The 23,679-nt window shown below is 35.5% G+C and overlaps 2 protein-coding genes, 1 long non-coding RNA gene and 1 pseudogene across 3 annotated transcripts; 1 reads left to right on the top strand and 3 right to left on the bottom strand.

Moving 5' to 3' along the window:
* Window positions 1–85: 85 nt before the first annotated feature.
* Window positions 86–2,942, bottom strand: LOC148212979 (uncharacterized; the record flags this gene model as incomplete). Its single annotated transcript, XM_088120450.1, has 11 exons — window positions 86–180; window positions 269–373; window positions 446–616; window positions 721–888; window positions 936–958; window positions 1,029–1,259; window positions 1,342–1,374; window positions 1,831–2,001; window positions 2,255–2,347; window positions 2,440–2,652; window positions 2,733–2,942. Coding segments are annotated over 11 exons (1,488 nt in total), but the record flags the coding sequence as incomplete, so codon positions are not given.
* A 413-nt stretch (window positions 2,943–3,355) lies between these two features.
* On the bottom strand, window positions 3,356–5,102 carry LOC148212978 (uncharacterized; annotated as a pseudogene).
* Window positions 5,103–13,422: 8,320 nt separating this feature from the next.
* On the bottom strand, window positions 13,423–16,080 carry LOC111022276 (UPF0481 protein At3g47200). Its single transcript, XM_022299444.2, has 2 exons — window positions 15,949–16,080; window positions 13,423–14,998 (listed from the first exon to the last, which is right to left on the bottom strand). The coding sequence occupies exon 2, from the start codon at window positions 14,986–14,988 to the stop codon at window positions 13,654–13,656; it is 1,335 nt and encodes a 444-aa protein (XP_022155136.1). The 5' UTR covers window positions 14,989–14,998; window positions 15,949–16,080; the 3' UTR covers window positions 13,423–13,653.
* Window positions 16,081–18,206: 2,126 nt separating this feature from the next.
* On the top strand, window positions 18,207–20,658 carry LOC148212977 (uncharacterized). The gene is made up of 2 exons (XR_015789403.1): window positions 18,207–18,977; window positions 20,379–20,658. It is a non-coding gene; the product is annotated as an uncharacterized LOC148212977 (long non-coding RNA).
* Window positions 20,659–23,679: the final 3,021 nt, after the last annotated feature.

The raw sequence follows: 23,679 nt of genomic DNA, 5'->3' as shown, positions 1-23,679 counted from the left end.
ATGACATAGTATCCACATTCTACTGCATTCGGTTGTTTTGGGCACTGTGAATATAACATATAAATAATACACCGCAATGAATAAGTTACATATAAATCCAGACAAATAATTTAACTCGAAAAACGCTTTACTGGTACACGCTTCGGAGCAAATGGTTTTTTCTGTATATTTCTTACAGCCCTACACCAAGTGACTCATATAAGATATTTCATCATATATATGCTAAGAAATATTCAATACTACATGAGGAGGCATGCAGTACACTTACATGGTGATGACACTAAGAATATCGTCTGTAAGGCGATTTCTCATCGAGTCAAGAAAAAATGTCATATTCTTTGCGGGAGACATCACTATCAACGTCCAATGATCTCTACAAATTCAAGTTAATAATTACTTATTTTCACGTACAAAATATTTATCTATGGCCAATACGAAAACTTACCCGAAATGATATGGAAACATCAATAATTGGTTTAACTCCAATTCTGAGAGTCTTTTAGTCAATACTTGCATGCGGTTTTCTTTAGATAGATTAGTTATGGAAGTGGCCCCAGCATCTAGAAACTTGTACGGACTTGATTCATTTTCATTGCCCAACGATCTATGTAAGAACCTACACAAAGGCATTGAAAGTTCAATATTTAATAAAGCAATATATTGATCAACATAACGTACTCTACAACCAACAGAAAATCAACCTGAAAGCAATTAGCTTACGTCGTGTAGGCATCAATGCACGGAGTAGTTGTCGGTTCCATATGAAACAACTTCTGTACATCCTCCACCATGATAAACAACTTATGTTCATGACCGAACACATCCTTCGATATAATCATTTGAATTGCCCTTCCAAGGTCGTTTATCTCATGAGTTAAACATGTTAGACTAGCGGGCGCAAGTTATGTGGAGATTTTCCACTTGCCAAACTGAACAGCTCCCTCGAATGTTTTATTTCCTTCAATTCAAGATAATATGGTTGTTAACAATGAACTAATGAATTCTTACAATCAACTATGAGATGTTACCTTTTCTTTATCGGATATGACTAGACTTTGTGGCCATAATATATGTGAACCTATTTCTTGCAAGAGAATATCATTTCCTCCATGCGTCGGAATTGGAAGTCGAGAGTCGTCATCAACCACCACATCTATTGACACTTTCACGTTTCCCTCATTCCTCCCAGATTCAAATATAGTGCACGCAGCGACAACATTATCGATGGACCCAAGTGCCAGACTACAATGAGTTCCCTCCTGTATCGAAAACAATATTTATAAGCAGTTAACAACGTTATATTTCTTGTTTCCTTAAATTGAAAAGCTGGTGAACACTTACCTTGAACTCCAAAGTTTCTTCCTTGTCCAATATCTTCAAGTGAACACATAAAGTAACATCAGTTCAGTATTGGTAACTACGTGCATTACATTTCTTATAAAAAAACTTGGTAAACATAAACACTTACCTCATCTATATTCTTCTTTTTTAAAACCTTTTCATCTCGTTCATGCTTCGATAAAGTACCACACTTTGATTGAGGAGATTTTTTGAAGCGTTTTTAGATGGTGTGGTACGCTTTGACTGAGGAGATTTCTTTGGAGCGTTTTTAGATGGTGTGGTACGCTTCGACCGAGGAGATTTCTTTGGAGTGTTTTTATATGGTGTGGTACGCTTCAGTTTAGGAGATTTTTTTGGAGTCTTCTTGGCCGGTGTGCCATGTTTTGATTTTGGGGAACCTTTTTCATGCTTTTTCAATTTCGCTTGAAGTTCTTTCATAAGAGCTGTCATTCGATCATACTCTTCGATGTCCACCTTTTTCTATCCTACTGGGGGTGCTGAGTGTTTTGTTGGATTATGGAAGTACTGGGTTTTTGTTATGCCCCGACCTACTGCTCTAACAAGTCCGGGCCGATCCCGATTGCCCAGTGCTATGGATAACAAATCCCCATCTTTGTCCACATTCTCTTCTTCAAAGTCTTGCGTTACCATGAGATCATCCTATAATTGTAACAGCAAATATAAGTTCAAACAATTATTATTCGTGCTTAAACATTAATATAACACTTACTATGCGCTCTACGACTTTCTGTGTCGGTTCATGCACAATCTTCCCCTCGCGATTCGTTTGAGCCTTCTTCCATAAGATTCAAAGATTTGATGGTCTCTCATGCGATGCATCAATTTTCTACACACATAGTTAAATTTAGTTAATAAGTATTGCTTAAAATGTTATAATAAATATATAACGTACCAATTCCTCAGCAAGGTTTGCATAACCCTTCTGCGACATGCAATGGTTATACACATGCTTTTTACGCTTTTCTCTGTTTGTCTCACTTTGTCTCTGCATAAAGGCGTTAATGTATCGGTGTACTACATTTTTTGATATAGAACATACATAAATGATGTGCAAAATATCCAGATTCTTATCCGTACCTCCAAGTCTTCAATCAATCTAGATTTCACGAACACCTCCCAATGTTCTTGCGAAATATGCGAGTAGTCTTCCGAAGGAGCTTTTAATTTATCCTTGTCGTTTATGAATGGCTTAATGAACTTGTTCGTGAACCTGTAATTAAAGTTTCTAAAAGCAATCCCAGCCACTTGAATTAGATTTTTTTTGGTTCTATGATCAACTACAAATCCATCCTATATGACCAATACAAACCGTTTAACATCAGTGTTCATATGTAAACCAAGTATAACTAGTTAAAAAATTATAAAGATACCTGTATCAAGTCATAGATTTTCTCCTTCGTCTCCGATGGAACCGATTTCCATGTTTCGTATATTATGGGAATATGGTGTCGTACACTTATTCCAATAAAAGTCTTCAATTTCGTCGCATTATATCCAATCGGTTGCCCTTTGATGTTATACTTAATAACCCGCGGGTCACCTTCGCTGCTAATTCGTGTAATCTCGTGCAACCCCGTAGGTCAACGCTTCTTCCTCGTCTTGCTGGTTTCGCCTACATCTGTCATTCTGTCGTTCTGGTACAAATTCTCTTTAGTTATGTGGAAAATTGCACTACCGAAATAATTCAATGTAAAGATAACCAATAATAGTAATTGAACATTAAATAAGACAATAAAATAAAAACTCAGTAATATTACTAATATTACATTAACAAACAACAAATGTAAACAGAATACGTGAACTCAATATAGTCTAATGTGAACAAAACGATGCATGATAACAAAATAATTTAAAACAATGCCTTCTAGTATATCCGCTTGAACTGATTGCCTACGGAAAACAAAAAGACAATAGTTCACACGTGTTAGAATTTGATTAACACAACAACAAATAAAATATTATAAAATATTGTATATACGTACTCAATACATAATTAAATATCAACCCATGTGCCTTCACAATCTTCTCTTGTATATAGTGGGCCATTTTCATCAACTTCAGCTGATGGTGTGTCCTTCGAGATTGAAGTATAGTGCAACGAAGAATCATCAAGATCATCCTCGGAATAAGTGTAACTGAAGTCTTTCAATGGGGGCGTCACTACTATTGACCATTGTACATCACTTGGATCTTCTACATAGAAAACCTGCCTAGCTTGTGATGCCAGTATGAATGAATCTGACGTGTGTCCAATACGATTCAGATCAACTAGTGTAAATCCAATTTCGTATGTTTTAACCCCGTTGTGGTTTTCAACCTAATCACATTTAAATAGTGGAAGTTTAAATGTGTTGTAGCTACTCTCCCATATCTCTTGAATGACCTCATAGAATGACATGTCTCCAACTATTGGATTCTTATCTTTTGCACTAAACACTTGAATTGTCGTGGCAACTAAGCTTACCCCACTATTTTGGAAACTTCTAATATTGTCACGTTGTTTTGTGCTATAAGAACATTCATTCATCCTATAGCCGTCATACATCCTAACCTCTGGGTTAGGCCCATGAGCCATCCAGCACAAGGTTTCCGAAATGCATTTACCGTCCGTAATTTCGCTCATCACCTATGGAAAGGAAAAAAAAAGACATCTGATTATACTGCATGCCTATCAAGTGTACAAGATATTTGAATTATGGACATTGTTCACCTTATCACGTATCCAGTTGCCGAAGCTTCTGGTTTGTTCATTCTGAAGCCACTTCATATTATTTGACCTACTTGGATTTTTCTCTTTCAAGTGTTTCATGTGTTGTCTGCAACAAATGTTGAGTGTTATAAAAATCTTCAATTGAAATATACTTATGAGATTGAAATCTTAATACCTTCGATATGGTTCCACTTCTTCAGTGTTCTCCAGTACATAAATATGAGCTTGTTTTAGATGTTCAACACTCGGCTTTACGTATGATCCATCTGATAAAGGCCTATCACGGAGACTCTCTTCTACATTGTTTTGAGAGCCAAGTCCAACTGCATCTAGTCCAGAAAGAAACTCAGTGCAAAATTCAACAGCTTCCTCTACTATATATGACTGTGCAATACTTCATTCAGGACGATTTCTATTCTGCACATATCCCTTCAATACTTTCATATATCGTTCAAATGGATACGTCCACTTTAAATAGACAGGCCCGCAATGTTCAACTTCTCTCACAAGGTGAATAGTAAGATGCACCATTACATCGAAAAATGAAGGTGGGAAGTACTTCTCTAATAGACATAATGTAACCACTATATCATCTTGCAATTTATCCAATTCTTCAACATTCACAGTTTTAGAACATATTCAGTTGAAGAATAAACACAACCTGATAATTGTATATCGCACATGCTTGGGTAGAACTGAGCTTAGCGCAATTTGAAGTAGTTTTTGCATCAAAACATGACAATCATGAGATTCAGCTGGTTTAGTTTCAAGTCTTCAAAAGAGACAAGACTTCGAATGTTGGAGGGAGTACCTTTCAGGAACTTTGACATCATACAAAGTCTTACATAAAATTTTTTTCTCCTCTCTTGATAATGTGTGACAGGCAGGAGGTATATAAGTTTTTTTCCCTCTCGTTACTGGTGTAAGTTCAGTGCGAATATTCAACTCAACCAGGTCAAGCCTAGCATTTATTCCGTCTTTACCTTTTCCTGGAATGTCCAATAATGTTCCCATGATATTTATACACACATTCTTCTCGATATGCATTACATCCAGACAATGTCTAACGTGAAACTTATTCCAATATGGGAGTTGAAAGAATGCAAATTTTCTCTTCCAATACCTATTGGCAGTTTGCAAACTCATTTTATTTTCGTCTTTCTTGCCCCTTGGGAAGTTCATGTCAGTAAGTATTCTAAAAATAGCATCTCCCGACAAAGGTTGCGGAGCATTTGCACGCTCTTGCCTACCATTAAATGTTTTTTTTGTTTTCTGTATGGATGATATCTTGGTAAAAATCTTTTATGTTCCATGTACACATTTTTTTTCCCATGAACCAACCGTATTGAAGAAGTGTTAGCGCCACATATCGGGCAAGCTTTATAACCCTTCACAGTGCATCCACATAAGTTTCCATATGCTGGAAAGTCGTTAATAGTCCACAACAAGACAGCTTTTAGAATAAACGATTCTTGTTTGTGCGCATCATAACACTAAACTCCATCTTCCCACAAAAGTTTCAAGTCCTCAATCAACGGAGCTAGATATGTATTTATATCGTACCCCGGTTGTTTCGGTCCTGAAATTAACATGGTCAACATCAAGAACTTCCTCTTCGTACACAACCATGGTGGAAGGTTATATATTGTAGTTATCAATGGCCAACAACTATATTTATTGTTCTTATCCCCATATAGGTTAACATCATCCGTTGATAAGCCCAAACGTAAATTTCTTGATTCCAAACCAAAATCCGGCCAAAGGTGATCTATTAACCTCCAAGAGGGAGAGTCAGCTGGATGTCGCAAAACCCCATCTAGTTTCCTACCGGTACTGTGCCATGTCAAATTCTTAGCATGATCGGAGCTCCTAAATAATCTAATGAATCCTGGAATTATCGAAAAGTACCACAGCTGCTTTGCGGAAACTCCTTCTTTCTCCTTAGTGTATCCTTATTTAATTTCGACCTAGACAAACTACAATAAGGACATCGGTTCAAGTGTGCGTATTCCTTTCTATATAAGCAACAATCATTAGGACATGCATCAATTTTCTCATAATTCAAACCTAGAGAACACAATGGCTTTTTTGCCTCGTACATGGATTTCAGCATTTCATTCAATTCTGGTAGGAGGTCACTAATTACAGATAGTAATTCTGAAAAACTGGAATTGGTCCATGAATATCGTACTTTCAGGTTGTATAATCTTACTAAAGCTGACAACTTCGTGAACTTTTTACATCCAGGGTATAATGAGCATTATCAAACATATTTTCAAACGATTTCGGTACATGTGAAATTCCATCATAAACAGTCTGAACCATGTCAATTACATCGAACAAATCATTATAAATCGTTACATGTGAAATTCCATCATAAACAATCTGAACCATGTCAATCACATCGAACAAATCATTATCATCTTCGTGATTCTTATTGAACTCACCATTCAACCTAGCTATCATCATCTGTTCTAGGTGCAAGTTCTTCACCATGCCAGAACCATACCCTATAGTTCTGATTAATACCGTGTTTGTACAAGTGATTTCTAATGGTTGCAGCATTCTTATCTATACGGTTTCCACATTTCAAGCAGGGACAACATATAACCTTAGAACCATTTGCATGATGGAACCCAAATTCAATGAATGACTCACTCCTAACTCATAATCCTCAGACAATCTACTTTTTTTCATCCATGATTTGTCCATTTGTCTTGATATTAGGCAACTTATTTAATGATGACGTAAACAATTTGCTGATGATAATATAAAAAAGAAAGAAACTACAGGTCGAGACTAATTTTAAGGTTTATTCAAACTACATCAAATATGGACAGTATGATTAAACTTGTTGTCAAACTTCAAGAGTAGGAGATCATCCCATGAAAGGCATCGTAGGGAGGACCATCCCAATAAAGAAACTACCATGACGTATAATGGTCATTAAAAGGAGAAGTTTCCTAGAAACAAACAAACTTACAAAGATATGGAGGCTAGCAAATATCTAAATATAGTATCTAACTTGGTTAGTCTAACAATTAGACAACTCTCATAAGGTATAATTTAACTAAACTAACATGGAAAAAATAGAAACCTTCCTATTCTTATTCCTATTCCTATTTCATATTCCCTAAAATATAGCAAATAAACACACTTGTTTTTTTTTCTTCCCCACTCATTTTCCTTGTGTATATAGCAAAGGGATTCAAGATAAATTATTATGATTGTTGTGTATATAAGAAAGTTATTACTAGTGATGTCTTTGTTCTACTCCTCTATGTCGATGACATCTTGATAGCTTCTCAAGATAAAAGCGAGACTGAGAAGATAAAATAGGAACTTATAAGTGAATTTGAGATGAAGGACTTGAGCCAAGGCAAGAAAATTCTGGGTGTGGAGCTTCATAGAGGCTGTCCAAGAAACTCATATTGTTTATATCACAAGCTGAATACTTGAACATGGTGATAAAACGTTTCCATTTGGAGTCTGCTAAGACAGTTAAAACTACATTAGCCCAACATTTTAAGTTGTCAACATGTCAGTTTCCTTCTACATCAGATGAAATTGAAGAACCATTTGTCAGTTCCATATGATAGTTTAGTAGGAAGCCTTATATATGGGACGATTTGTAAACTCTAACATTTCATAATGAAACAATACTAGACAACAGATGCTTTAGAGTTATAAAACTAGCAGTAACTATTTTTACAAAAAATTGTTAAGGTGAAAGTTAGCCTATGTTTAAAAACCATAACTTCCATGAACTAAGATGGCATAATAATTACATCTATGCATTCAGTCCACCTAAAAGAGATAAAAAATGAAATGGGAAAATAATCAATTACACATTAACTCGTACCAATAATTATTTAATTGAGAAGAATGAAAGCACTTACATGTCTTGTTGTCAAAGTTTCAATATTAGGTAGACCTTTACTTCTAAATCCTTGCCATCGGCTGCACCAAGCCTATATGATGAAATAATAACATGATGAGAAATTAATTAGAAAACCTTCTTGTTGAAACCACAAACTCAACTAGCCCGAAGCACATCATCAATCTCAGAACGGCCAATATTCAGCTCATAACAGTCCAACATATTTCCATAACCAGAACATGTAAATTTTTCAAAACGAAACACAACCTCTCCTACGACGAACATATATCCAACAGGCTTCTCACAAAAGTTCAGCATGCTTTTCAAACACAACTAAGCAAACGACAACATGACAAAAATCTTTAAAAGCCACAACCACCAACATAAACTCAGCATGTTTCAGCCCTACAACCTCATCACAAATATTCAATAAGTTCTTAGGAACACAATCAAGCAAGCAACTTAGTAAACACCATTGAGAAACACGTCCATCAATTCCAGAAAACAGTATTCAATCCCACGTGTTCAAAACTAAACAAGAACCAACATGTGTATCCAACAGTTCATTAACAATATAGCAAGTGTAGTATAAAGTTTAAAGGCAACCAAACAACCAAGCAACTTATACGTTGAAGAGCAAATATAGACAAGTAAGAACTACTAACCATAGGGTCCTAACGCGTCACTAACACCTTAATATTCAATACCTACTAAATCTCGCTAAACCAATTTAGGTCTTTGGTGGGTCGATGTCGAATGGGTTCGCCACTGTAAAACTGAGTTCAAAAAGAGCTCGAACTTGCTGGTCCTACACAGTAAAAGCTGTGGGTAGCTCAAATCGACCTTCGTTTGGGAGTGGGTAAGCGTCAAAGCAACGTCGAAGGGGGTGGGTATCACAAATTGACGTCGTTTTGGTATGGGTCAAAGCTGAAGGAAGAAAACGCATCTAAAGTCGAGCTGTTCGGAAGTTGTCGCGGGTCGAGTCAGTCATCAAAGGAACATTGAGGATGGCGTGCGTGTTTGAGGTTCGTGGGTTGCCGTTGAGCCGCCAAGAAAATCGATGAAAAGCGTTGGAGTCGCCGTGAAATCACGCAGAAGCCACCGCGGAGGTGAACCAACTGTCGTCGAACACTCAAGCTGTCGTGGGTCGTCGACTTTTTGAAACGAGGAGGGCGCGGCTACGTGATTTCATCGGAGAAGAAAACAGGGGGGGGGGGGGCGGCTAGTGACAAAGAGAGGGGAAGAGAGATGGTCTAGGTTTCCCTTTTTTTTGTTTTGTTTTCTTTACTTTGTTTTTTTCTAAGACCCAAATTAAAAAGAGGCCCATGGGTAAAACTAAAACTCTAATTTTCTTTAAAACTAACGATTTTCAGAAGAAAAGCCCAAGCGAAAACACCAATGCTATTAGAATTAAAATTCATAACAAACTCACGTCAATCCAGAATAAAATAAAAAAACAAAATGAAATGAAAGGAAATAATTTAGAATAAATTTGAAATAAATTATAATTCTTTATGTTAAACGAAATCCCACTCTAAAAAGGATTTGGGAAAAAAAATTAACTTTCAAAACCCAACCATAAAATTCAAAAGAGAAAATAAATTCCCTAAACGTTGGATTAAGATTTAATTAAAAAAATCTCTTTAAAAAAAATTTAAAACTTAATTCATCTCAATCTAACGAGATTGGACTTTAAGTTCTAATTTACCTAAAAATAGATGTCTAAAATTAGAAGATCGAGTAATTTAATTATCAGCTTAAGGGAAAATCCAAATGCACAATTTAAATCTTAAAAAAAAAATAACTCGAAAACTTGGGAAGAAATCATCTTTCTCAATATCTTCTTCCCCAACATTAGAAGCCTCATCTTTCTCAAAAGAGTCGGGAATTGTAATATTTAAAAATATATATTACCGACGCTATTTTAGAATGGTCGGGAATATTAATATGTCCCGACTATTTTCGAAATAGTCGGGAATTGTAATATTTAAAAAAATAAAAAACAATAGCGCCCAACAATTTATTAAAATATTGGTGTAAAAGTCCACTATTCAACTTTTTTTCTAAAAATTGTGGGGAGTGGTAATTTAAAAAAATTAAGAAAAATTTCGTCCGACTATATAATAAAATAGTCGGGAATATAAACCTCTCCCGACTATTTCAAAAATCGTCGGGAGTGGTAATATATAAAAACAAAATTTTAACCGACTATTAGGCAAAAGCGTCGGTAAGAGTAACTTCACCCAGTGTCGATAATAAAAGCGTCAAAAATATATTCCTTTCTTGATTATTTTAGGCAATAGTTGGCAGAGTCTCGACTATTATTCTTTAATCGGGAAAAAGATGTTTGCCCAGCGTCGAGAATAAAAGCGTTGGAAAAAACTCATCATTCTTGTAGTGTTGACGATCAATTATGTGAATTTGCGTCATCTAGGTAACAGATCTTGAACGACGGCGCGAGGAAGATAATGAACTTTTGGTTTTTTGAAAAAACATCGAAAACAGATGAGGAAGAAAGAAGTTCACAAAATGGCGTGGTTTGATTTAATTTATTTTAATTTTAATTACCTACAATGAAAAAATGATTACTATATTAATATTATACTTGAACATTTCATAAAATCAGCTTATTTTGTTGGTATTTGGTGTACACATGTGTCCATAAATCTTAGTGGTCTTGAGCGTTCAATTCACACAAGTAACTAAATATGTTATCATTATATATATATATATATATATATATTTTACAAAAATAAATATCTACTAAGTTTTTATTTTTCATTTTGTTGACTTGTTTCTATATCTTTCAAAAAGTTACTATTAATATTCTTAAACAAGAATCTAATAAAAAAAAAACAAATTCTCAAAACTAAGATTTAATTTTGGAAATTTCTATCTAAACTTCAAAATTTTATGTTATAAAAATTTAAAGCTTTATGAACCTAACTAGTTCCAATTTAAACTCAAATTAATTCCTAACCATTCGATTAAGTTGATTACCTTTCATTCCAATAAAAAAAATAAGGGTATAATTTAAATATGAATATTTTATTTACGGAATGCTTGGTGAAACTAGAATTAACTTATATTATTTTTTTATAAAAATATATTAATAGAGGGTTGAAAAAATAATTTAAATTCATAAGGCTCAAACTCGGGACAGAAGAGAGGAAGGACACAATTACGCAGGATAAGCATACCACTGTAACAAATACCATCTTCTACTTGTTTCATAGAGTATTTGGGGAAACTATTAAGCATAAATCTATACTCGATGCGACCGAACAATCCCGAAATAATTAATATCGTTAACGAAGCTGCAGTTTTTCCGACAGAAATGAAACGCGCTCAAAATCATTTGTTTTTGTATGTCATACATTATCAAGATCGTCTAGGTAATTGTCATGAAATACTTGATTTTTTTATTTTCATTGACAATAAAATGTCATAAAAGCTTGAAAATTTTCGTAAATTGCCGTTTTTTCCCGCCAAAATCGCGCCTCCACCATTTCGTGACAGTTTTCCACTGTCATTGAAATTTCGATTTTCGTGACAGTTTTTAACTGTCATAAAACTTACAAAATCCGAAAAATAGCGTTTTTTCCGGCCAAAAACGTGCCCCCATGATTTATGACAGTTTTTTTTTCATCCAAACTTTTTTACTGTTCACAACTGTCATGGAAGACCAACTTTATACTAGTGAGTATTAATTGTGTCAAATACTTAGAAGCTAGAGGGTTTTTGTTAGAACCTCTAGGGGATATTTTTGGGGAGAGTTTTGTATCCTGTCCTTAACGAATATTAGTGAATTACCCACATCTGAATGGAAGACTGGACGTAGCCCTTAGTGGTGAACCAGTATAATTTTGCTATGTTGTTTTTTGTTCTTTACAGTTTTCTTTATTATTTGCATATTGTGGTTGTGTGTGAATATTTTATGTGGAAGTGGAAATTATACAGGACCGTTAATTTCCCGCATATACTTGCAGTAAGCAATTTTAGCTACAGTTTCACCTAAAAGACCTCATACTAATGAAGATAATTGTTCTTCGTGTATATACTATGAATTATGCTCTTCCGTGACCAATGTGAGACTTTTTCTGCATTCCCTTTGCAAACCCAACAAACAAGTAGAGTGAGTTGTTCAGATCAACAAACAGCTAAGCAACTAAAGACTTTGAAGACCATGAATGGACAAAATATAGCTACCGTCACTTTCTCTCTTAAATTGCATGACAGCAACCTATGTTATACATTTCAAAGTTAACATTATTTATTTATTTATTCACTTTAGTTCAACATAATTCCAACATCCAATCTCTAAAACAAATGTATAATAATATAATTGAGCTATGGTTAGATTATCTTAATTAGCCTTAGATCAGCCTTGTGATGAAAGACAGTGAATAACAATATCGTTCAATTCTAATACTCTTGGCTGAATCTGTCTGAACAAATATATATGGGGCATTAATGATGGAGAGGAGTGTAATTGTTTGGTAAGAATTTTAGTTTGATCCGCTGAAAATTGGGAATCATAAAGTTGATTAGTTTTATGTTTAACTTGTAATTAATTTTTTATATTATTGTTAACCTAATATCTTAGGAAAAAATAAGTAATTCAGACAACTCACTCTACTTGAAGTTTTCACCCAAACACCAAATCTTTATGAGTTGTTATTTTAATTTTTTTTTCAATAAGATACCGGAACGATTCATTGAAGTATGTGAGACGTAAAAAAAAGATAAGGATTTATGGGTTGTTATTTTAGGAAATTCTTTTATTGGTGTAGTAATGGGTGTTCTTGGATTTGAAAATAAAAAAAAATTATTTATGTTTCTTTAGTTGACTTAGTTATATTTAGTACTATAAAGTTTAAGGAAATTTATAGTTAAAAAAAATTCACTTCAACACTTTGATATTTGCTCCATTTTGCATACATGCAAATATCTCCATATTATATTCATTTTTTATTTTTATTTAAAATAAAACCCCACTGGCTAGCTGTCCTCGTAGGGTGGTGTACAATGCCAACACCCATTTATTATTGCCTTCTGATTTTTCTCACCGACAAAAAGAACTCTCTTTCTTTAAGTAATTGCTAAAAGACAAATTAAATAGGTGCTCTCTGATAGTAATGATTAGTCTCATAGTACCTTACATAAAATAAAGTTATATCGATGAGACAACTGGTTAACACCACACCAAACAAAGGACATTTAGGGTTCATAAATATTATAAAATAATATTTATTTGAGAACCCAATACAGCAGAGGTAGCACAAGTAAATGAGCAATAAAGTAAAATTAAAACAAACTACGATAAAGATAGAAATGCATATGCATATGTGTATATCATGGTTTAGTACTTAATTTAAATGGATAGATCAGAGAATATGGTTTGGAGAAAGAGTGAGGAAAGTTATGTAAGATAGCCATAATTCTTTAAGTTTGATGGGATGGTTTCTACGCAGCAAGCTAAACCACCCTATTGAAAAGTCATGAATCCACAATACTACTTAAACATAATAAACAAATGAAATATTAGGTAAATATATGACAAATATTGTTTGAAAAACTAATTCAACAAATAAAGCAAGTGGTAAATGCACGGTGGCCGGTTTAAGTTTTAAAAGAAGGTAAGCAACACAGTAGACCTAAAACAAATTAACTAATTAAAAACCGCGACGTGGTTTAATTACTAGGAATAAGATAGAGCAGAGTAGAGGGTTTGCACGACGGTGAGGAGAATGAGGAAGGTTGCAGCAAGGAAGGAGATAAAAGTCCATGGCGTATTGAAATAGTCACGTCTCAGTGAAGCCATCCACCGGTGACACTGTGTCTTGCAGTACTTACGTAAATTCAGGCTAATTTGGCTGTAGTAGAAAATATAGGATGTAATGTTGGCATGTTTGACCATATCGTTAAACAATTTCGCAATGTTTTCATTATTACCGCCAATATTGTTGGAGATGATCCCTGCCTCCACAAGTAAATTTACATCTTTCTCTGTGTTTATCAAATCGTCTAGAAATGAAAAATATTGTAAACACCTCTTATGATGCCCCAAGTGGTAATAGTGCTCAAACGCCAACAGGTTTCGAACGTGGGTTTCAAAGGTCGTCGTAATTTGGAAACAAGGAATCTTCAAAACACCGTCCTGGAAGCTTATGTCTGTAATGTGTTTGCAATCTGTTGCTTTCTGGAACTTAACACCAGCCTCTTTAAGCTGGGTTGCAGTTGGCGGACGCTCCCATTCCTGGCCATTGTTTCCACTAATTGTCACTGTGGGGATGGCGTAGTAAAAGCTTAATAAATCAACCAAGTGGTTTGCTTCTCTCGTGGGCACCTTAGGAAGCACATGCGCTCCTATATACCAACCACCGAGATAGCCGACTATACAATCTATACAGGAATAGTCACTAATTTTGAAAAGACATTCAAGAATAAAATAAGGGAGTTGATTCTCAAGCGGTATTAAGTCATGAAGTAAGTCAGTACTTATAGCACTGAACAATGGATAGCTTAACTGGGTTTGAGTTCCACTGAATTCATAATCCATTATGAACAACTCCACTAAGAAACATCCATCCACAAGCATCATTGTCACAAAGTCCTCGCTCTTCATGTCTATGGGTTCTGCATAGCACTTGCGGGCTCGTATCTCCCATTCCCGAGCAATATCAAATGCAGCCTTAACTTCCATTCCTACACGGCGTAGATAACCATGCAGAAAGCGGAGTTTAAGTTGTTCCATGGCCATCAACTCCTTTCGACCATGGTGAAAAGGACCGATAGAAATGTCTTGAGGCGCAAAGGCCATATCATGAATATTGTGTAATCGTTTGGAAACCCGATAGATGCTGCATTCTTCAGTCATAGGATGCAAATCCGAAAGCATTTTTTTGATGGATGACACATGGTTTGAATTATGTTGGGTCGACAATTGTCCAACTTCAACCTTATAAATATTTGCAATACCATAACATCCGTCGTCCTTGTTCTGTTGATGCGTTCCAACGTGGTTATCTTCCATTTCAAATCTCCTTAAACCATAGAGATCGCATATATTTCAAAAGTGAACATAAATGTATATATATGGAAACAGGAGTTGACAATTGGATAGCGTTCCATTTGACTGGAAAGAAATAACAGATATTCTACAGACGGTCTAAAATCTATCTAAGTCGCATATATTTCTTAATTACTATATCTCCACCATTTCTTTCTATTAGAGTGTTTTTCTCTAACTTCATTTTTGAATATGGATGTTTACAAACCCTTTTGAATGAAATGGTTCCAGTATCCTTTAAGAAAAAGAAAATCTGGTTTAAATTAAAGGGACTTTTGATTGAATAAGAGGTCTATATTAGATGAGTATAAAAAAATTGCACATTGTTGGTAGTCCCTTTTAATCCTTTTGGATTTCTTTCTTAAATTCTAGCCACATCGTTCTAATTCCTTATTTTCGAGAAGGATGGAGAGACATTATTAAACAAAAATATAGGAGCAAATTGTTGAAATCTTAATTTATAAAAACATTTTTTTTATAATCTTTTATATTGAAGACAAATCAGAGAACAAAGAAAATTTCTCCCTCATTCTAACAAATGGGAAAAGCTTGGAAGTTTAACATTTTAATTTTTTGTATAAATTTTTAAAACTTAATTAAGGTAAATTAGAGAATGGTCCCTCATTCTAAAAACGTCGAGGACCAAATTAGAGGGTAGAAAACTTTCACCTTAAAAATTTTTTATATAATTTTTAAAATGTAACATAAATTAAGGTGACAAAACAATTGCCCTCATTCTTTCTTTGTTCGTCCTAGTCAGTAAGAAGTATTGTGGAAAACTTGACCTAACAAATAGGCGAGAAAATATTTGTGCTTGGAATATCTTGTTACTTGTTTTCCTTTTTTAGAGAATTGGCCAAAAAGAAGCTCGATGAATTAAAAAGAAAAAAAGAAAAGGGGAAAGAGGATAATTAAGTAACTTGCCTGCAAATTGATGGAAGGAGATTAAGTAACTTGCCTGCAAATTGATGGAAGGAGATATCGCTCCTAGCTAGATGGTGATAAAGAGGGAAGAAAATGAAGAGTGAGTTCAGTTATGGGAAGGGGCTATTAAAAAGGCAAGCTTCTTAGCCTATCATTTTTATTAATCAGTACAACGACTGATGGGTGGCTTGTTGGGATTGGTGGAGTCAAAACGACATCGAATCGAATTAGGGATGAGTCGGGATCGAGTCGTGATCGAGCCGGGACGCATCGGGGTCGAAGCAGGATGAAAACAGGGGAAAGCGGAAGCTGCAGGTCATGAGGGCCGAATGGGCAGCGTCGCGACGCTGTCCAGATGATGTGGAGGCGCAGACGTTGTTTCGTCCGTAGTGCCATGACGTCGATGTTTATAAAAGAGCAGCTTCGGGTTTAGGGTTTTGCAGTCGAAAAAGGGTTATTGTCCTGTCGATTTTGAGCTCTTTTTCAGAGGGTTTCGTGCCAGTTTCAAGGGAGAGGCTCGGGCATTAGCAGAGGCATTGAGGCTCATCAAGATCAACATATTCGGGGTAATTAGATCTTGATTATTGTGAGTTTTTCATTCATGTACCTAAATATTAATTGTGTAAAATACTTAGAAGTTAGGGGGCTTTTGTGAATTACCAACATCTGAGTGGAAGACTGGAAGTAACTCTTAGTGGTGAACCAGTATAATTTGCTATATCATCGTATTCTTGTTCTTTACTATTTTTATTCCTATTTGCATATTATTGGTTGTGTTTGATATTTTATGTGGAAGGAAAAATTATATAGGACCGTTAATTTCCCAACGTGGCTACCATAAATAGCACATAAATTACTCGGCTTATTTTCAACAATATTCACTTGGAAGGGTAAAAAGTTTCAAGCTATTGTGTTCATATTTTACACCCAGAAGATATTAAAGGACAAAGACCCAAATAGTTAATTAATAAGGTAGATGCAATTTTAAGTAGGAGCGAATGGGTGTGTGATGGCTATCATAAATTAAGAGAAGAGAAATTACTTTTGGGTTGGTTTTCAACAATAGTCACATGGGAAAATAAAAGTTATAACTTTATTAGAGACCAGACCAGGTCACTGATGCAAATGTCAGGAAACAAAGTCAAGTCAATCTCTTCCAGACCAACCAACAGCTACTGTCACTTTCTCTCTTTAATTGCTTGACACAGCCAACCTATGTTGTGCCAATTCAAAAGGTTTGACCAGGTTATTTATTGAATTATTATTATTTTTTTAATTCAACAGAATTCGAACATTCAATCTCAAATATAAATGTACAAGATAGTTGGACGATAGTCAAATTGGTTTAATTAGCTCGAGTATAATGTATTCTTTTGACCATCTCTTCCTTCATTGCCCTTACAGAACGGGTCTTTGGAATAGACTATTTGACTCCTTCCATGCCGAATTTGTTCTCCCAAATCAAGTTGATCTGAAAGTCTTTCCTTCCCGCTTACAAACCAGAAGAACATTATTTTATGGAGCAATACTAGGCTCTACTCTTTGGCACACTTTACTAGAGCGAAACAATAGAACATTCTCTAATTCATCGAAATCATCTGCAAGTCTCTTGAAGGATATTACGGTTACTGCTTCTCTTTGGTCTGTAAAATCTTATCTCTTTTGTAACTAAGATTTCTCTACAATTTCTCTTAATTGAAGTGAATAATAATATTGCTTAATTCTAATACTCTGGGCTGAATCTGTAATGCCCCACGTTCTCTGACTCGTTTATTTTAAGAGATAAATAGTGTCTTTGGATTTTTCCTCAAGTTGATAACTTTGATTCTTGGATTTCCTAACTTTGAAATTCTAATTTTTGGCTAAATTAGAATTAAGTATAATTTCTTTGGATTAAGATAATTTAGGTTCTCGACCTGTGTAGGAGATTTTTAGTTAAATTTTAAATTCACGAGTTTTAGGATTTTCCTTCCTAAATTCTACTTTTCTTTGAATTATTATTCTTGGGTTTTAGAGCTTAAGTTGACTATTTTATTTTGGGTTGTTGTGGGGTTTATTTTTATTTTTAAAGTATAATTATTGGGCTTTTGTTTTGGGTCTTTGTGTTATTTAGTTGGACCACCTTAAAGAATAAGATGTGGACTTTTAGGTTTTTGAAACAAGTTAAAGAAAAGAGTTTAAAAACAAACTAGCCCTAGCCCATTTTCTTCTTCTTCCTCTTCTTCTTCCCCCTTCCCTTTCTTGTTGCAGCCCCCCCCCCAAACTTCTTCTTCTTCTTCTTGGAGCATTCCAGCCGGCGGCTCCTTCATCTCCGGCGAAGCGGCACAGCAGCAGCAGTGAGCTCCATGCCGGCGTCCTCCCGCAGCAGCTCGCGGCGGCGCACGAACGACGGTGTCCGATTTCCCACGGCGGCCGCGTTCCTCAGATCCGCGACGACCCACACGATTTTGGCCCCATCTGAACGGGTCTGTTGGAGTTCGACGGTCGGTGACAAGCTCGGGTCGGATCCAGCAGCGCAACAGCATATCCACGGCGGCGTGACGGTTTCTGCACCACCCTGCGGCGCTACTCGCGGCGGTGCGCGATGAGCGTCGTTCCTTCACGGCGGCGCACGACGCACAGGTCAGCTCCACGGCGATCCCGACGACCTGCTGCTACAACCTCAACCCCGGCGACGTGCGCAACTCCCGACGGCTGCCTCCGACGAACAGCAGCTCCGGCGAATCGTTCTTTTTGCAATCCGACGCGAACAGTAGCAGATTCGCGAAGACGTCTTCATTCCGATACATTTTGGCATTGACCCACACCCAAACAAAGCTTGATTTGAGTTACCCATCCCCTCCGACACTGTTTTGACGTCGACCCACTCCTAACCCAAGAGGTTTTACTGTGAGTTAGTAGGTAAAGGTTCACCAAACAACTTAGTTTCGAAGCAAATTAAATGTTTTGAGTTGGTTTCAGACACAAGTGTGGTTGCTTTTGGATTTAGGAACCCTTTTGGCGAGCTTAGTGGCGCATTAGAACTTTGTGTAAGTAGCACGGGGGCGGGTGCGTGCGTTGATGTTTGTTATTTGGTTGCTGATGTGCTGTTTATGATGCTTAATATTGGTTCTGATACGTGGTTGTGCAGTGTAACTCTTGTTTATGTTGTTTTGTATGCCTGGTTAGTGTTGAATGTCCGTCGGTGATAATAGTGGGAATTTTTATTGTTGAACTGCTGAGATCTGTTGTAGAATGATGTATGATTGTAGGGAATGTTCGTTAAAGTGAATTTATTTTGGAAATGTTTGTTGTCTGAATTTGTATGAAGTGTTTGGCGTGTCTCATGAGTTTTTATTATATCTAGCAGTGCTTATTGAATATGGACGTTGGATATTAAGTGTTTGGATGAATTGTGTTGGGCTCCAATCGTTTGCAATTTGTTGACTATGCTCTTTTATGACTAAACTCACTGTGGCGCTGTTGTTAAGATTTGGTATGTTGTGAAAGCATGTTTGGTATATTGTTTTGCTATTGGAATGATGTTTATGTTGTGGAAGCATGCTGAATTGTGTTGGTGAGCTGAGAGATGCATTGAAATCATAATAGTGGTGGTGTTGTTGATGGGCGTCGTGGTGGTTGGTGTAATTAGGGAGTTAGTACTGGAATCTTTGTTGGAGGTTAGAAATGATATGTGGAGTTTTGGAAATTATGAAGTGAATGGGTGAGTGTCAGGGCCTCGGGTATAAATGGTCGGGGGCTGATACGTCACTAATTGGGTATCGAGGCCTCGGGTATAAATGGTCGGGGGTCGATATTCCAATATTGGATAAAGATGAGTGTTGAGGCCTCGGGTATAAATGGTCGGGGGTCGATGCGAGGAGTCTTTCTAAAGGAGAACTATTGGGGCCTTGGGTATAAATGGTCAAGGGCCAATAGATTGTAAGACGTCGAGGCCTCGGGTATAAATGGTCGAGGGTCGATGCACAGTTCAAGCCTTGGGGATAAATGGCAAGGTCGAACGCTAAGCCTCTGTAGATGAATGTCGGGCCTTGAGGATACATGGTCAAGGGCCAATAGATGGTGAAGTCATCGGGGCCTCGGGTATAAATGGTCGAGGGCCGATGCTGCAGGGTCGGGGCTCTGGGTACAAATGGTCAGGGGCCGACTCTACACGAAGGAGATAGCTGTGGAAGGGTAGGATAACTGTGATAAGCATAGAGGTTCTGGTAATGTTAGGGAGACTGGGGGTTGGTTGTTAACATGTTTCCTGGTTGTGGTTCTCACTAATATGTTACGAAATGTGTATATGTTTAAATGTATAATGTATTGAAAAGCATGATTACGAATGTTCCTTGATATAGTTGAGCATGACGTGTGTGTGGGTTGGTGAGGGCTACTTACGGAGTATATTTTATATACTCACCCCCCCTCTACAATGATTGTTTCAGGTGAAGGACTCGTGGGTGACCATGGTGATGGGACGGAGGAGACATGACGAGTGAGGACCATAGGCTGCTTAGTTACTCCTGTTTAGTTTAAGTCATTTGTTAAGGCCTTATGTTATGCCAATAGACGGTTTATTTGTATTTGAATAATTGAGAGAATTTTTCCCTTGTTGTTAGTTTCACTTCGGGATAGGGGCCTATTTGAGTTTTATTCCATTTATTTAGATTCATATAGATTGAGAAATAAACTTGCCTCGTGAAGTGGTTCACGAATGTTGTTGAATGTTGTTGAATGTTATTCTATGAGATTGATTTAACGCTAAATTGATGAGGATTGGAACTTGATTTTATATGTTTGTTGAATAGGAAGTTGACAGGATGTAGTCGGGGTTAAATTTTATTAGTTGGGTAGTTAATGTGACCTAGAGGTGTGTGGGAAATTCTGGGTCGTTACAGAATCTCTTCGTGGACATATACAGGGGCGGATCTACAGTAGGCCGAGGGGGGCTCGAGCCTCCCTCAACTTTGAAATGTTTGGATTATATACAAACGAATGTCCTAATTGGTCATAAAAATTGACTTTTGTGTAGTGGAATAAGGACCAAGCCCCCCTAAGATGCCAACGTTCAAGCCTTAGCGCATTTTTTTGTTAAAAAATTTCTTGCCTTTATAGAGGTATCTGTGTGTGTGTATATGTATATATATATTAAATTATAAAAATGAATACTATATTATAAAATATACTAAATAACGAATCTTTATAAAAATTTCTTTATATAAATATGTCAAATTTTTTACATATTTTAATTGTTGCGGCTTATTTTTATCAAATTTTCGAGTTTTTTTTTTAAATTTTGTAGAGTCCAAATAAGTCTATAATTTTGAGATTAATTGTCTAAACTACATTTTTGGATCTGCCACTGGACATATATATGGGGCATTAACAAGGAGGAATTATAAGTGTGTGAAGAAATCTTAAAGTTGACCCGTGATAATTGATTAGTTGTATGTTATGTGGGGGTGAGGTTTGAACTCATGATTTTTTTGTCAGAAATAGGTACCTTAACCACTTGAGCTATGCTCGATTTGGCAGAAAATCTTGTAGTTAATTTTTAATATTATTGTTAACCTTATATTTTAGGTAAAAAGAAGTAATTCAGACAACTCACTCTACTAGATTTTTTTCACCCAAACAAATAATTTTCATGGGTGGTTATTTTAGGAAAATCTTTTATTGTCGTAGTAATGGGTGAATTTCTAAATTTGAAATTAAAAAATTTCAAAAATGTCAACCACTTTTGTATTTTGTAAATATGGCAAAATTTTTGAATTTTATTTTCCGTTCCAGTTCTACCCTTATGATATCTGATATACGTCGGATGAATGTATATCTGATATACGTTTGATGTATCTTTGATATACTTCCGATCTACATCTGATGTACATCCGATCTACCTCTAATATACATCAGATGTACGTATTATACATCTAATATACATCTGATGTACCTCTAATTTATGATATACTAAATATATTTGTAATGATATACCTATGTATATCTTATATGATGTATCTCTGATGTACATTTGATGTATATCAGTGGTTTACTAAATATATTTGTAATATCAATAATATATTAGAGATGAATAGTATGCCACTGATATACATCAGATGTAGATCACAGGTGCATTAATGTTAGATATTAGTAGATATCATGGTTATATCAATGGTAAATTAGAGACATATTAAGTATATATCATAGATACATCAAAGTTGTATTAGTAGTAAATCATATAATCATATGAGAAGTTCTATTAGTAGATATCATAGTTATATCAGTGGTAAATTAAAGACATATCAAGTATATATCACAGATATATAAGTGTTATATCAGCATGGTAAATCAATGGTAAATTATATAATCATATAAGAACTTATATCAATAGAAATATTAGTTATATCATACGGATATTAGTGGTAAACCATATTATAAGTTATATTGGTAGATATCATAGATATGTCTGAAGTAAATCAATTGTATATTAGTATTATATCAGTGGAATATCAAAGACATATCAATAATATATTACACATATATTGGTGGTAAATCAATAAATAGTAAATAATATAATCATATAAGAAGTTATATTAGTAGATATCATGGTTATATCAATGATATATTCAGTTGTATATCAGTAGTAAATCAGATGTGTATCAAGTATATCAGATATATATATATCAGTGTTATATCAATGGTATATCAATGCTACGAGGGTAAATTTGACCTTTTATTATTGGACCTCTGTTCTTTCTAAAAAATTTGCTATATTTTCAAATCTAAAATGAAGATGCTAAATTTGTTATTTCTTTAATTTTTTTTGTCATATTTATAACTGTCCCAAATTGATTTAACTTCACCTTTTTAAATTAAAATAATTATCTACGAGATTTATGAACAGCAAGATAATCCATTTTGTACAATCGGAGGATGAAAAATTGGACAATTGGAAATTTTATTTTATATCCAAAGGTGGGATACATACTGATCTCATCCAATCAGTTTATAATTACTTATTATTTCTCAGTCTTCAAAGCTCAATTTTCTTTGGAAATTTTCTTATATATCTAAAGGTGGGAGACAATAGATTGAAGGCAAGATGCGCAATTTTCTTTAGGAAGATAATGGATAAAAATGTTTGGGAACAAACAATGGAACTATGCACAAAATAAAGAACAGAGGCAAACAAATATGATGATATCAAATGCTTAGTTTCAATCCTGTGAAAATAAGGATGAAGTTGTGCCTATAGGCTTACAACAATAATAAAAATATCGTGCCACTAACTCCACTAATGTAGTGTTTCATAAACTTAGTTCCACTAACTTAGTGCTACCATAATTTGTGGACTAAGTTACATTTGAACTACTCCATGATCTCACTTTCTTAGTGCCACTAAGTTTGAATCATTCCTTCAATACTCCCTATTGATTCAAATTTGCAAACTCCGAGCAACGCTCGAACTTTCTAAGCCAAACCGCCTCTTTTGCTGCTTTACAAGCTGCAACGTACTCAGCCTCCATGGTGGAGTCAGCGATGCGTCATTGTTTGATGCTACGCCAAACTATCGCTCCTCCGTTAAGAGTGAATACTGACCCCGATGTGGATTTCCTTGAATCCTTGTCTGTTTGGAAGTCAGAGTCAGTGTATCTTGTAAGGATCAAATCCTTAGAGCCATACACGAGCTTGTAGTCCCTCGTTCTCCTTAGATACTTGAGGATTCCCTTAACAGCAATCCAGTGATCA

This window comes from Momordica charantia, assembly GCF_013281855.1.
Source record: "Momordica charantia cultivar OHB3-1 chromosome 2 unlocalized genomic scaffold, Mcharantia_2.0 BLBB01000002.1, whole genome shotgun sequence".
Lineage (NCBI taxonomy): Eukaryota > Viridiplantae > Streptophyta > Magnoliopsida > Cucurbitales > Cucurbitaceae > Momordica > Momordica charantia.
The sequence above is the reverse complement of the archived record's forward strand: the minus strand, read 5'-3'. Positions and strand labels throughout refer to the sequence as shown.

Coding starts and splice junctions, on each gene's coding strand:
- LOC111022276 (XM_022299444.2), bottom strand. CDS start 14,988: ATGGAAGATAACCACGTTGGAACGCATCAACAGAACAAGGACGACGGA.